Source organism: Artemia sp. Qi Xiang Cuo, chromosome 19 (genome assembly GCF_049724085.1).
Source record: "Artemia sp. Qi Xiang Cuo chromosome 19, ASM4972408v1, whole genome shotgun sequence".
In the NCBI taxonomy this organism is placed as follows: domain Eukaryota; kingdom Metazoa; phylum Arthropoda; class Branchiopoda; order Anostraca; family Artemiidae; genus Artemia; species Artemia sp. Qi Xiang Cuo.
This window is the reverse complement of record NC_142812.1, coordinates 56,138,847-56,152,027: the sequence shown is the minus strand read 5'-3', so window position 1 is coordinate 56,152,027 and position 13,181 is coordinate 56,138,847. Positions and strand designations below refer to the sequence as shown.

The following is a 13,181-nucleotide window of genomic DNA, read 5'->3' as shown; positions in this document are numbered from 1 at the left end:
ATTTACTCTTCCCTTTCATTTTTAACACGTTTTGATTCCGTTGACTTAATTATAAATTCATACTTCAAGGAATTGTCTGTGCAATTGTAAACAGTTCTTATCATCTTCGTTTGAAGTTCTCGAATGATAAATGATGGCAGGTTAAACAAGCTATTTTAGTCAGATAGCAACCGGAAACAATTTATGTTTAGTAAGTTGATGTGAGACTTGTCATGTATTGAAGTGACATGTTTGAGTCCATTAATATAAATCTTACTCAATGCAGTAAAACTATACTTTAGCTACTTTTGGCTATCTTGGAAAGAGATTAGGCTAGGAAAATGAAACTTTCATGGATAGGTTGACAGACTAAAGTATGTCCTGGAAGGTACCATATTTTGAAGTACTTATCTCCACTCCTTCTCCCTTCAGAGGGTCCTGAAATTTGTCTACATGGCAGGTCTATACCTGCTGAAATTTTGACAAAACAATATTTTACCTTAATTTTCAGTTATCAGTTTCTTTTTCTCTGGCTTTAGTGCTGAAAATGCAATTCCTGTTATTTGAAGGGAATTTTAAGCTATATCAATGTTGTTTTTTTTCAAAATTTAGGAAATGTATTTGCATATCTTTAAAACATTATAAATTGGGATTGAGCAAAGTTGTGAAGCTGAAAACAATTTTGTTGTACTTTATTCAAGCAGAAGATCTATTTTCCAAGGTTTCACTTTTATAACACACAGATTTTTAAAGGTCATCAAACGTCAGGACCCTCTACAGGGAGAAGAAGTGGAGGTAGGTACTTAAAAATATCTACCTAGGACTTACTTTAGCCTGTAGACCCATCCCTGAAAGTTTCATTTTCCTTACCTACAGGGGCGTAGTGCCAGCATATTTATTGGGGGGGGGGGCAAGAATTTTATTCCAGCTCTACTGAAGAAAAGTTACCATTTACCAAAGATGCTACTAGATTAAATTAAAAATGTTACACAATACATAACAAACAATAAACACACATTAAATAACCATAAAATTCAGTACTGTGGTGATCAAGCTTTTACTAGAATTATGATCAATGAGTTGCTACAGGCAGCAGTAGTATAGTTTAAAAACGGTTTTGTGGGGAATAAGGTTAATTTCATATACATTGGGCTTTTTTCAGCAGATTTCATCACTAATCTTGCAAAGCCTATCCCCCCTTGACTTCCCCAACCTTGCTTCCCAGCACAGGATGCTCAATCTTATAGTTGAACCAAGCACCATTCTAACAGCCCTGTGTATAGTCCTATTCAGTTGCAGGCAATTTTGAACAGATTTTGACTCTGTAAGATTAAATTTGCTGTGCTAAACTTTTACTATGCATGATTCATTGAGATACTATTTGTGAATTTTTATTAAATTGATTTGATTGTAGGTTCACTGCCTTATATTAATAAATAGCATTGAAATAAGCAGGCCACATAAAGCAAAAATACAGGATAATTCCAAGTCTTATTACATATAATTCCAAATCTAATGTTATATTGTAACATGAATCATATGACACTTCAAAATTAGACAAATTTACATATAAAATAAACCTACAAAACACACTGATCCTGGAATAAAAAAATCAATGTGTTGGCTCTGTATTACACAAACTTGTTTCAAAAATTGTAGTTGTCTATGTTTTTCTATATTAAATTCCTTTATCACTTTATCATGGTCAGTCTGTACTTCTCTTTCAATTGCAAACAGTGCAAGTGAAGATAATCTTTCTTGCCCTGTGTTGCTGTGACAGTATGTCTTCAACCATCAAAGACAAGAAAAAGATCTTTCACACAACACAGAATTCATAGGAATAGTGAAGTACAGTTTAAATAAATTAAATATCAGAGGAAACACACATTTCAAGCGTTTTTCAGCAAAAACAGATGCTCTTTCTAGAATGTTCTTTTTTTTCATATCCTCAACTCCATAAAAACACTGTAGCTCAGACATACAGCCTTCAAAATCAAGCTTATAGTACTCACACACAAAGCTTACAGCATCTTTGTTCATTTTGTTTACACCTAGCATTATGCTTAAGTTGTTCAAAACATCCAAACTGTTCTCTTCTAGCCTACTTTCAATTTCTGTAGTTAAAACATCAATAACAGGATACAACACTGTATTTTTGAAAAAAACTTGCACTGTCTCATATGGAACTATTGTACCCCGACCTAATTTCACTAGAAATTTACGTTTCTGGGGCAATTCAGGACCTCTAAAACCACATTTATTAGCTAATTCTGAGCTGTGATTGAAGAATTTGAGAAAAAAACTCTTCTGATCAAAAAGGACTGTAATACTTCAACAGCACTTATCTTGTACCGTGAGTAATATGTGATATATTTAAAATACAAAAAGATAAAAATTTTTCCTTCTAAGGATATTTCCGACATAAATTAAACTTCCCCTAATTAAGCTTAAATCCCATTTCAAAGAGTCTAAGTTCTTAATCAGCAAAAGAAAAACTGCATTTTAGTCTCACCCAAACATCAGCGCTAATCACGGGAGACGGTTTTGAATTTCGCGAAGATACGTGGCAATAAAAAAATCACGAAATACAAAGTTCACTGGAAGTTTAAGTTATCATAGCAGCATGAATGTTTAATCATCAAAAATGTGGAAAAAAAATTATGGGATGGGCAGTTAGCATAATCAGTTTAGTTTGCAAACATAATTACAAGGTAGCAGGCCCTCCAAGGAGTTGGGCCAGTCATGAAACAGCTCTTAGCGCACAGAATCAAGACTAGCTTCTTATAGTGTTGGAAAAGTGTTTTTTGAGTCATTCAGTTATTATGACTACTATTATTCAGAACCCAGGCATTATGATTACAGACATTATGTTCCTACCAAAGTGAAGCCTTGCCCATATACATACATTGTTGTATACCTGAAATGTAAGTTTAATAAAACCATTACTTTTCTATTTGTGTTTTTTCTTGTTATATGCCTGTATCTCATCGCAAAGTAGATAACTAGTTCGATCGTACTCCATAGGCAGTGCTCCCTAAGGAATCTGATCCGGAGATAACTCGAGGAAAAGAGGTTACACCTTTGTAGTTACATATTTTATTTTTTCTCTAAGATTGAGAGTGGCACGGTCACCCATTTACCTTACTCCCCATTGCTGTGGCGCAGTCCTCGATGGCACAATCCTTAGCATTACAAGTGGTGCAATTGGAAAACCTATAAGGTGCAAGTTCACAGCTTTAAACCTCAACGGCGCAGTTGGCGTGATCGGTATACAAAGTAAAACCCCTTAACATTACAATCTTGACCCTTTTTACCACTTCATAAGTCACACTTCTGGACTGTAATGGTTTCGAAAATATGTCGCATTGCATTAAAACTCTTCTTAGAAGGAGTAGGTCAAAAACAAAGCTAAAATCTTCCATATTTTTTTCAAAGCATTGACTTGTCCTCCAGCGTCATGGTCGGTCTCTAAAATTTCTTCTAAAGCTGCAAGAACTTCTTCAAAGTTGTCCAGCAGTGCACGCACTGCTTCAATGTGATAAGTCCATCTGGTGTTGCTTAGTGACTTTGAAGTTGTGGTTCCCCCATGAAAGGACTTGGAACTCTTCTGAATCCTCTCAAAGACTGCATGGCGTTTTGTTGACTTTTCAATGCAATTATAGATACTTTGAAGGACAAAGAACGTATTTCTAATTGAAGTCACTGAATTACAGCAGCTGACAATGCATAGATTCAGTATGTGTGCGCAGCAATGAATATAAATTGTGGTTGGGCTCTCCTGAAGTATTCTGGCTGCCACACCTTTATAAGGCCCTCTCATGTTCGAAGCTCCGTTGTAACACTGACCACATAAATTTTTCATGTCCAGGTCTAGTGAAAGAAATGTATTTTTTACTAGTGTGGCTAATGTTTTTCCCTTGGTTTTTTCAGCACGATAGAAACCAACAAACGATTTGTGAACTTCTAAGTTTTCATTAACATATCTCAAGACCACTGCAACTTGCTCATGTTTTGCTATATCTTGAGTTTCGTCCACAATAACAGCAAATATTTTTGCTTCTTTTACTTGTTTAACTATTTGTTGTATTATATGATCTCCGATAATAGATAATAATTCATTCTGGATAGTTGATGAAATATATGGAAAATTCTTTTTACGTTCAACAAAGAGCTGTTGAATCACATCACTGTCCTTAGAACAAAGTTCCATGATCTCCAAAAAATTCCCTCTGTTTTTTGAATCCATAGTTTCGTCATGAGCTTGTAATGCAATACCTTGTCTACCTCATATTATCAGTGATTTGCATATGGATTTTAGATACAATCGATTTTGTTGCACGTCTTTGTAGTATTTAATGTTTACTTTTTCAGCAACAGAACCAGTTTTGTTCGATTCTCTAAGAGAGACAAGTTTAATAGCATTATCCATGTGTGAGTAACACTCCTGATGGCTTTCAAATGCATGGACAGCTTTTTTCCAATTATAGAACCCATTCACTGTAAAAGCATCATCTGCTTTATATTTTTTACTATAACAGTAAAATGCACGGCAGGTGAAACAATATGCTTTATCATTTCCTGGGCTATACTCTAACCAAGGGAATGTGCTGTACTAATCTATTCTGAATTTTCTCCCATTAGTTGAAGGGAAAATCAAGTCTCTTTGTTGAAAGGGGCCATCACAAACATGAGCCAAAGCTGAGGCTGGACCATTAACTGGATCTTGTTTGTTTATTAATTTGGTCAAAGTAGAGCTGCTTTCACAGTTTAGATTGAATTCACTTTCTGTATTTATGTTGCTATAAGAAGAAGTAGACGGTGAATCATAGTTCTTTTCAATACATTCTTCTTGGTGTTCAAAAGTTCTTTGCTTTTTTTGCAGTTGGTTCTGAACCAAAAAAAGAAAGCAAGGAGCTCTGCCCTTTCTGGGTTTTATTAGCCTGTAAAAACCTAATAAATTGATATAAATTATGTTTTCTATTATATTATAAAACACTTCAAAGTTAAGAGCTGGACAGAGCCAGTTTTTAACAGAGCTGGTGAAGGAACCAAGAGTTTCGTCATCTTACATCGCTGAGCCTACAGACGCACTTTTTCTGAACTATTGATTTTATTGAATACATATCAGCCCAGCTGTCCCAATTCTGGGACCACAAGTGCATGCGCTCTTCCACTTGATGGGGAGTAGAGGGGGGAGAGGGTACCAAACGGTTAAAAAAAGGAAAGATGGCCTTTCCTTCCCTAGGCTTTCAATAGTACATTTCTCTTCAAGAGGCGGTAAAGAAAAGTTACTGTTTAGCAATGACGTTACTCGGTTAATTTCAAAATCCTTATGCAATACATAAATAAACAACGCACACGTATCAGCTAAAATTAAATGCTTACGTTCAGCTTTTTCTAAAATTGTCAGCTATGAGTTGCTGGAGACGACAGTAGAGTGCTGTAAACAAGCTTTGGGGTGAGTGATGGTGACTTTCGTATAAGATCGGTCTTTTTTGCCAACTTTATTTTAATATTAAATTGCGTATCTCCCTTCCACTTCCTTCAACTCCTGCGCGCATTACTGGATATTAAATCTCACAGTTTAACCAAGCGGTATTCCAATAGCCCCGTGCATCGCATCATTCAGTTGCATGTGATTTGAAAATAACTTCTTAGCAAATCTAAAAGTACACCCTTTAAATTGCAATTGTCGAAACCTTATGCAGGAAAACTATAACCCACCTCTTTGAACAATAAGAAATAATAATTTTGTTGTATGGGCAGCAGCAATATGTCCTCTTTATTTCTTCGTTGCTATTGGGCACTGAAACATGGCTAATTCTAATATCTTTTTTTATAAATTAGACTCGATAAAGCTGTCATAAACTACCATATGGTACGCAAGGGCGGATCCAGGATTTTTTTAGGGGTGGGGCGCGCAAAACAGGTCGATCTGATAAACTTGCGTTAGGAGCAAGTTTAATTAACGCAAAATTACCTGAATTAGGTAAATTACGCCACTTTAGACTACGTTAGAGGGGGGGACTCTAAAAGTGCAATTCGGGTGACATTTTTCGAATAGAAAGGCCAGGCCAGACACATGGACATCATAGAGAGCTAATTATGAGCTCATTTATAAACAAATCTTCTTATAAATTCAACTTAATAAGGCAATCATAAAGTGCCATATGACACCCACAACGTGTACTTTTGTTAAAAAAAACCGTCTTTTTTATTTAATATTCATCTTTAATATCTTAAATATTTAATATCTTTTTTATTTAATTTCACTGGTTGAAACAAGAGTGAAGCATGGAAAAATACACGGGAAACGTATAATTTGGGTTATATATTTTTATACTAGGGGGGGGGGGGTTGGTCAAACTATAGTGCAGCTGCAGTAAAAATCTGACAATACTAATTATTCTACCCATTATGAAGCAGGTCTAAGAATTGTTTTTTAACATATTTCCTTCTCAACCACCTCAATTCTATACTTCATAGAAAATTTAAGGAGGAGGCAATTTTTTTCTTCTTTTTTTCCATGAAAATACCAAATAAAAATTTATTTTAGAAATCAAGGAATGGGGTGAAATCCAGGAGGCAAATGCTCCTCCCCCCGTGATTGGCACCTCTGGAACTAGTTTCAATAGCAGCAAAATCGTAGCACCTTTCAATACTCTGGATTTTAGGTTCTTTGACCTCTGTAGGCTGGAATTCCTTCAGCACTTCCCTATGGGATAGTGAAGATCAAGTATCAAATGATTGCCTAATCTAGCTTAAAACGCAAAATTAACATACGATAGTCTAATTCAGATATTGAAAACAGTCAAACTTGTTACTCACTATAATGTATTTCAAGCACTAGACGTCTAGACGCGCCAACAAGAGCGAAATTCTCGCTGGTTGATGTTAGGCTGAGCTTGTATAAGAAGTAGATGACCTATTTTCTTGATGATAAGACTTCAAAGGCGGTGTATTTGCATAAATATTATTGAGGAAGCGCAATTGACCATTATGTTTCGCGTTTTTTACATTCAAAACAAGCTGTGATTAATTAAAAAAATTATTTGGTCGAAATAAAGAGTGAATTTGAAGCCTAAAACGAGCACAGTTTGAAAGTTACTTAATGAATTATAGTTTTTCTCCAATTTATCGGGGGGGGGGGGGCAGTTGCCCCCGCTTGCCCCCCTCCAAATGACGCCACTGCTTACCTAACCCCGTTCCAATATAGCTAAAGTAGAATTTAGCCTTTACTCCTTCTCCTTCCAGAGGACACTGACCCTTAAAAATCTTAGTATTCTATTATAAAAACACTACCTTCCAAAATATATATTCTGTTCAAATGAGGCACAAAAAAATTGTTTTGAGCTGCATGCTTTGCTCAATCCCAATTTACAAGGTTTACAAGATCTGTAAATATGTTTCCTAAATTTAGAAAAAACCTTGGGCATGGATGAAAGTTTCACTGAACTAAATGGAATTGCATTTTTTTTTAAACTGAAGAAAAATGAAAAAGAGAGAATCTTATCAATTGCATTAATCAATACTACATATACAAGATATCCTAACAAGGTTCCTTGAGGAATTCCATGCTAATTAGGGAGGGGTTCAGAGAGAATATTTTGTGTTTTGTAGCTTGGGATCTTTTTGAAAGAAAACATATATAAAATTTACTAAAAGAGGGTCTACTTCAAAATTATTCAGTGATAAATGAATTAGAGTGTTGTGATTAACCAAGTCAAATGCTCAAAAATATGAACATAGTATGAGGCCAGGCAGTAGTTCCTCAGGTGATGCTAAAATATAGGATCAAATCATTAAAACTATGATAAAAAAAAAAACTTATTTTAATTTTTTTTTTCATATGAAATATTAGGCTATTACAAATAATAATCATCAAAATCTATTGTTTCAACAACTATGTTTTCATCAGAGGACCCTTGAATTTTGACTCCAATTGTTTCTGATCTGTTTTACATGTTCAGTGAAGTTTGACAGAATCACCTATATTTTGACAGGGTCTGTTGCTGTGTGTTGAAATTTTGACAGGGTTACTACAAGATAAGCTCAAAAGAAATGAATCTCGTAATAGAATCCAATATCTACATTTGAATTCGGCTGAAGGAACATTTTTAGTCGGTCTGGTATTCCACTACATCAGACAAAAATTTTTGACACTTGGAACATAGTTTTGTCAATACAATATTAGCTGCCTTTTTAACTTAAATTTATTAATAAAAAGCCAATATTGCTACATTTTAGAGAAGATTATATATATCTTGACGTATTGGTGCTGATCCCAATTTTTTTTTTGGCAAAAAAAAAAAAAAAAAATAACCAAGTAATGACAGTTTGAATATTACATAGGTAAAAAATGTTATTGGGAGCTTGTTTTGTGTTGAAAACAGGAAACTCATTGAATTGAATATTTCTTTCTTATCTGGACGCACTGGCTATAGTGTCTACGTTTTGCTTTGTCAAAATATAACAACGGCTTCAAGAGATGGTGTTCCAAGTCACCACTAAGCAGAGTTATCCTGTTTTAAAGGAAAATCTCGACAGTGGTTCCGAAATTGTACTGTTGAATCATTGGTGCCTTTACCCTATTAATTAAACAAACTTTCCAGAAAATAAGTTTTTCAAAGAAAAGTAAAGAACTCCATTAAACAAAAAATGAGCAAAAATAAAACCAAATAATCTACCAAGTGTAAAACTACCACAAATCAGCATTGATAAATAAATGAAACCCAAACGAACAGAAATTGCAATAAATAACCGAGTCAAACTCAGAACGACCAGAAATTAACAAATTTGGGCTCAAAATCCTTGTGCCTTCCCAAGGCCAGAACATAATTTGCACTTTACTGAAAAAAATATAAATGTTTTTACTTTTATAACTTTAATAAAACAAATCTTAAACTGACAATGCACATTCATTTGTATTTTTTCAGTAAAGTGCAAATTATGTTCTGGCCTTGGGAAGGCATATGGATTTTGAACCCAACTTATGTTAATTTCTGCTTGTTTTGAGTTTGAGTTGGTTATTTATTGTAATTTCTGTTCATTTTGGGTTTCATTTATTTATCAATGCTGATTTGTGGTAGTTTCACGCTTGGTAGATTATTTGGTTTTATTTTTGCAAATTTTTTGTTTAATGGAGTTCTTTACTTTTCTTTGAAAAACTTATTTTGTGGAAAAAGTTTTTTAATTATTTTCTGTTTGTTTTATATTAACATAGTTCTCTCAGGGAAAAAGAAAATAATACTTTAAATCTTTTCTTTTTTTTAAGAATTTATAGTTTGAAAAATTTTCACCAATTTTTAACAACATACACCCTTTTAAAAATCTGGACACAAATAGTAGTGTTTAATTTAGTTTCATACCTCCTCTAGTTGACCTGAAATGGAAAACTTGATACAATTCGCAAAAAAAAATCTGTTTACTTTCTTTGTTAGCTTGGATACACTTACGCTATTTTGATTTGGTTAAATTATAAATTTTAAGTAGCCCCAAAAGTTTGAATATAATACCCGTAGTCATTCTCGGGATACTGCTGAGATTCCTTATTGGGAATTAGCATTAACACAGTGCATTTTGGTTTAATCTTAAGGCAACATTTAGTTTTTAAACATATAGGCGTGGGAGGGGGATTAGTTTCCCTCCAATCACTTTTGACCATCAAAAAGAGCATCAGCCGTTTCTATTTTCAATCGAATAAGCCCTTTTTGAAGTTCCTACGACAACTCCTTCGATGCAAAGTGCCCTGGTCCAAACAACAACAACAAAATAATACATTATACCCACATTGATCTTTACTATAAAAATTTCAAGCCTTCCAATCACTTTCGACTATTAAAAAGGGCACTAGGCCTTTTGATTTCCAATTGAATGAGCCCTTTTTGAGTTTCTGCAACAAAACTTCCTATAAACACCTTATATGCCCCCAGGGCATAAATCACAGCCCTAACCCTAAGGGCTTTGAGGGTGGTTGTCATCCTCTAAGATCTAATTTTTAGAACCTTCAACTACGTTAAACAAAATGGCTATCTCAAAATTTTGATTGGATGTGTCTGGGAAAATGGTGGTCGTGAGAGGGGTGTTAGTCACTCTCCAATCACTTTCAACTAATAAAAAAGGCATCAGCCCTTTCAATTTCCAATCAAATGAGCCCTTTGGAAGTTTCTATGGCAACGCTTTCAATAAAAACTTTATATGCCCCCAGCGCATAACTTACAACACTTGCCCTGAGGGCTGGGGGGGGGATGTGTCATCCTCAAAGACCTAATTTCCAGAACGTTCTGAAACGTTGAACAAAATAGCTATCTGAAAATTTTGATTGGATGTGTTTGGGGGAATAGTGGGCATGAGAGGGGGGGGGTAGTTACCCTCCAATCACTTTCAACCATTAAAAAGGGCACTAGCCCTCTCAGTTTCCAATTGAATGAGCCCCTTTTGAAATTTTTTCGACAACTCTATCTCTAAAAACTTTATATGCCCCAGGTCATAACTTACAACCTTTGCCCTAGGGGCTCTGAGGGGGGGGGGGTTGTCATCCTGAAAGACCTAATTTCCAGAACTTTCGACTACATTGAACAAAATGGATATATAAAAAATTTGATTAGATGTGTTTGGGGAAATGGTGGGTGTGAAAGGGGGGTTAATTGCCCTTCGATAACTTTCGACTATTAAAGGGGCACTAGCCCTTTCAATATCCCTATCACTTTCTATAAAAACCTTATATGCCCCTAGGGCATAACTTACGACCCTTGCCCTGAGGGTTGTGGGCGTGGAGGGGTTGTCATCCTTAAATACCTAATTTCCAAAACTTTCAACTACGTTGAGCAAAATGGCTAAAAATCTAAAAATTTTAATTGGATATTTTTGGGGAAAATGTGGGTTGGAAAGGGGGGTTAGTTGCCCTCAAATCACTTTCGAGTACTAAATAGGGCACTAGTCATTTGAATTTCCTATCAAATGAGCCTTTTTCGAAGTTTCTTTGACAAAGATTTCAATAAAAACTTATAAGCCCTCAGGGCATAACTTATAACCCTTGCCCTGAATACTATTGGGGAGTGTTCTGATCAAAGGTATAGTTTCCTGAACTTTAAACTGCGTGGAAAAAAATGGCTATCTCAAAATTTTGATCGGATGTTTTTGGGGAAATGGTGGGTGTGGAAGGGGTGTTAGTTGCCTTTCAATCACTTTTGACAATTAAAAAGGGCACTAGCCATTTCAATATCCAATCAAATGAGCCCTTTTTGAATTTTCAAAGACAACTCTTTCTATAAAAACCTTATATGCCCCAAAAGCATAACTTACAATCCTTGCCCTGAGGGCTGTGGGTGGCGGGGGGATGTCATCCTCAAAGACCTAATTTCTAGAACTTTCAACTAAGTTGAACAGAATGGCTGTCTTAAAATTTTGATTGGATATGTTTGGGGAAAAGTTGGGTGTGAGAGGGAGGTTAGTTGCCCTCCAATCACTTTAGACAATTAAAAAGGGCACTGGCCCTTTGAATTTCCAATCGAATGAGCCTTTTTTGAAGTTTCTACGACAACTCTTTCTATAAAAACCTTATATGCCCCCAGGGCATAACTTATAACCCTTGCCCTGAGGGCTCTGGGGGAGTGTCCTCCTCAAAAACATAATCTTTATCTGGAAATCAATTATGCTGAACAAAATGGCTATCTAAAAATTTTGATTGGATGTGTTTGGGGAAACTGTGGGTGTGGAAGGGGTGTTAATTGCCTTTCAATCCCTTTTGACTATTAAAAAGGGCACTATTCATTTCAATTTCCAATCGAATGATCCCTTTTGAAGTTTCTATGACAACAAGTTCTATAAAAACCTTATATGCCCCAAGTGCATAACTTACAATCCTTGCCCTGAGGGCTGTGGGGGGGGGGGGTTCAACCTCAAAGACCTAATTTCCAGAACTTTCAACTACGTTGAACAAAATTGCTACCTCAAAATTTTTATTGGATGTTTTCGGGCAGATGATTGGCGTAACAAGGTGGTTATTGCCCCTTCAATCAATGTAGGCTATTACAAAGGACACTAGCCCTTTGAATTTCCAATCGAATGAGCCTTTTTTTAAGTTTCTATGACAACTCTTTCTATGAAAACCTTATATGCCCCCAGGGCATAACTTAAAACCTTTGCCCTGAGAGCTGTGGGGGAGTGTACTCCTCAAAAACATAATTTTTTATCTAGAAATCAACTTCGTTGAACAAAAAGACTGTCTCAAAATTTTTATTGGATGTGTTTGGGGGAAAGATGGGCGTGCGAGGTGGGCTAGTTGTCCTCAAATTACTTTTGACTATTAACAAGGGTACTAGACCTTTCAATTTCAAATCGAATGAGCCATTTTTGAAGTTTCTACTACCAAAATTTCAATAAAACCTTATTTGCCCCCAGGGCATAACTTATAACCCTTGCCCTGAAGACTGTGGGTGGAGTGTCCTGCTCAAAGGTATAATTTCCTGAACTTTAAACTTCATGGAACAAAAAGGCTATCTCAAAATTTTGATTGGATGAGTTTGGGGAAATGGTGGGCATGGAAGGGGTGTTAGTTGCCTCCCAATCACTTTCGACTATTAAAAAGGGCACTAACCCTTTGAATTTCCAATCAAATGAGCCTTTTTTGAAGTTTCTACAGCAACACACTCTATAAATGGCTTATATGCCCCTGAGGCATAATTTACAACCATTGCCCTGAAGGCTGTGGGGGACTGTCCTTCGCAAAAACATGTTTTTTATCTGGAAATCTACTACGCTGAACAAAATAGCTGGCTCAAAATTTGGATTAGATGGGTTTGGAGGAAATGAGGGCACGAAAGGGATGTTATCTGCCTTCTAATCACTTTCAACTATTAAAAAGGGCACATGGCACTCCGATTTCCAATTGAATGAGCCCTTTTTGAAGTTTCTACGACAAATGCTTCGATACGAAGTACCCTGGTCTAAAGGAAAAAATAATAAATAACACATTGTGCCAATATTGTTCTTATATGCCCCCAAGGCATAACTTAAAACCCTTGCCCCAAGGGCCGTGGGGGAGTGTCTTTCTCAAAAACATAATTTATATCTGGAAATCAACTACGCTGAACAAAATGGCTATCTCAAAATTTTGATTGGATATGTTTTGGGAAAAGGTGGGGGTTGAAGGGGTTAATTGCCTTCCAATCACTTTCGACTATTAAAAAGGGCACAAGCAA

At 35.7% G+C, this 13,181-nt stretch overlaps 1 protein-coding gene across 3 annotated transcripts in view; it reads left to right on the top strand.

Moving 5' to 3' along the window:
- Vamp7 (Vesicle-associated membrane protein 7) overlaps positions 1-13,181 on the top strand; it is a 100,092-nt gene that overhangs the window by 10,707 nt on the left and 76,204 nt on the right. Inside the window, exon 1 of one of the 3 annotated variants that reach the window (XM_089104935.1) lies at positions 2,688-2,903. The exons of the other annotated variants lie outside the window; for them this stretch is intronic. Coding sequence (XP_088961061.1) covers positions 2,902-2,903 — 2 coding nt within the window. The 5' untranslated portion in view covers positions 2,688-2,901. Of the gene's footprint in view, positions 1-2,687; positions 2,904-13,181 lie in introns of those variants that run through there. 3 annotated transcript variants of the gene reach the window in all.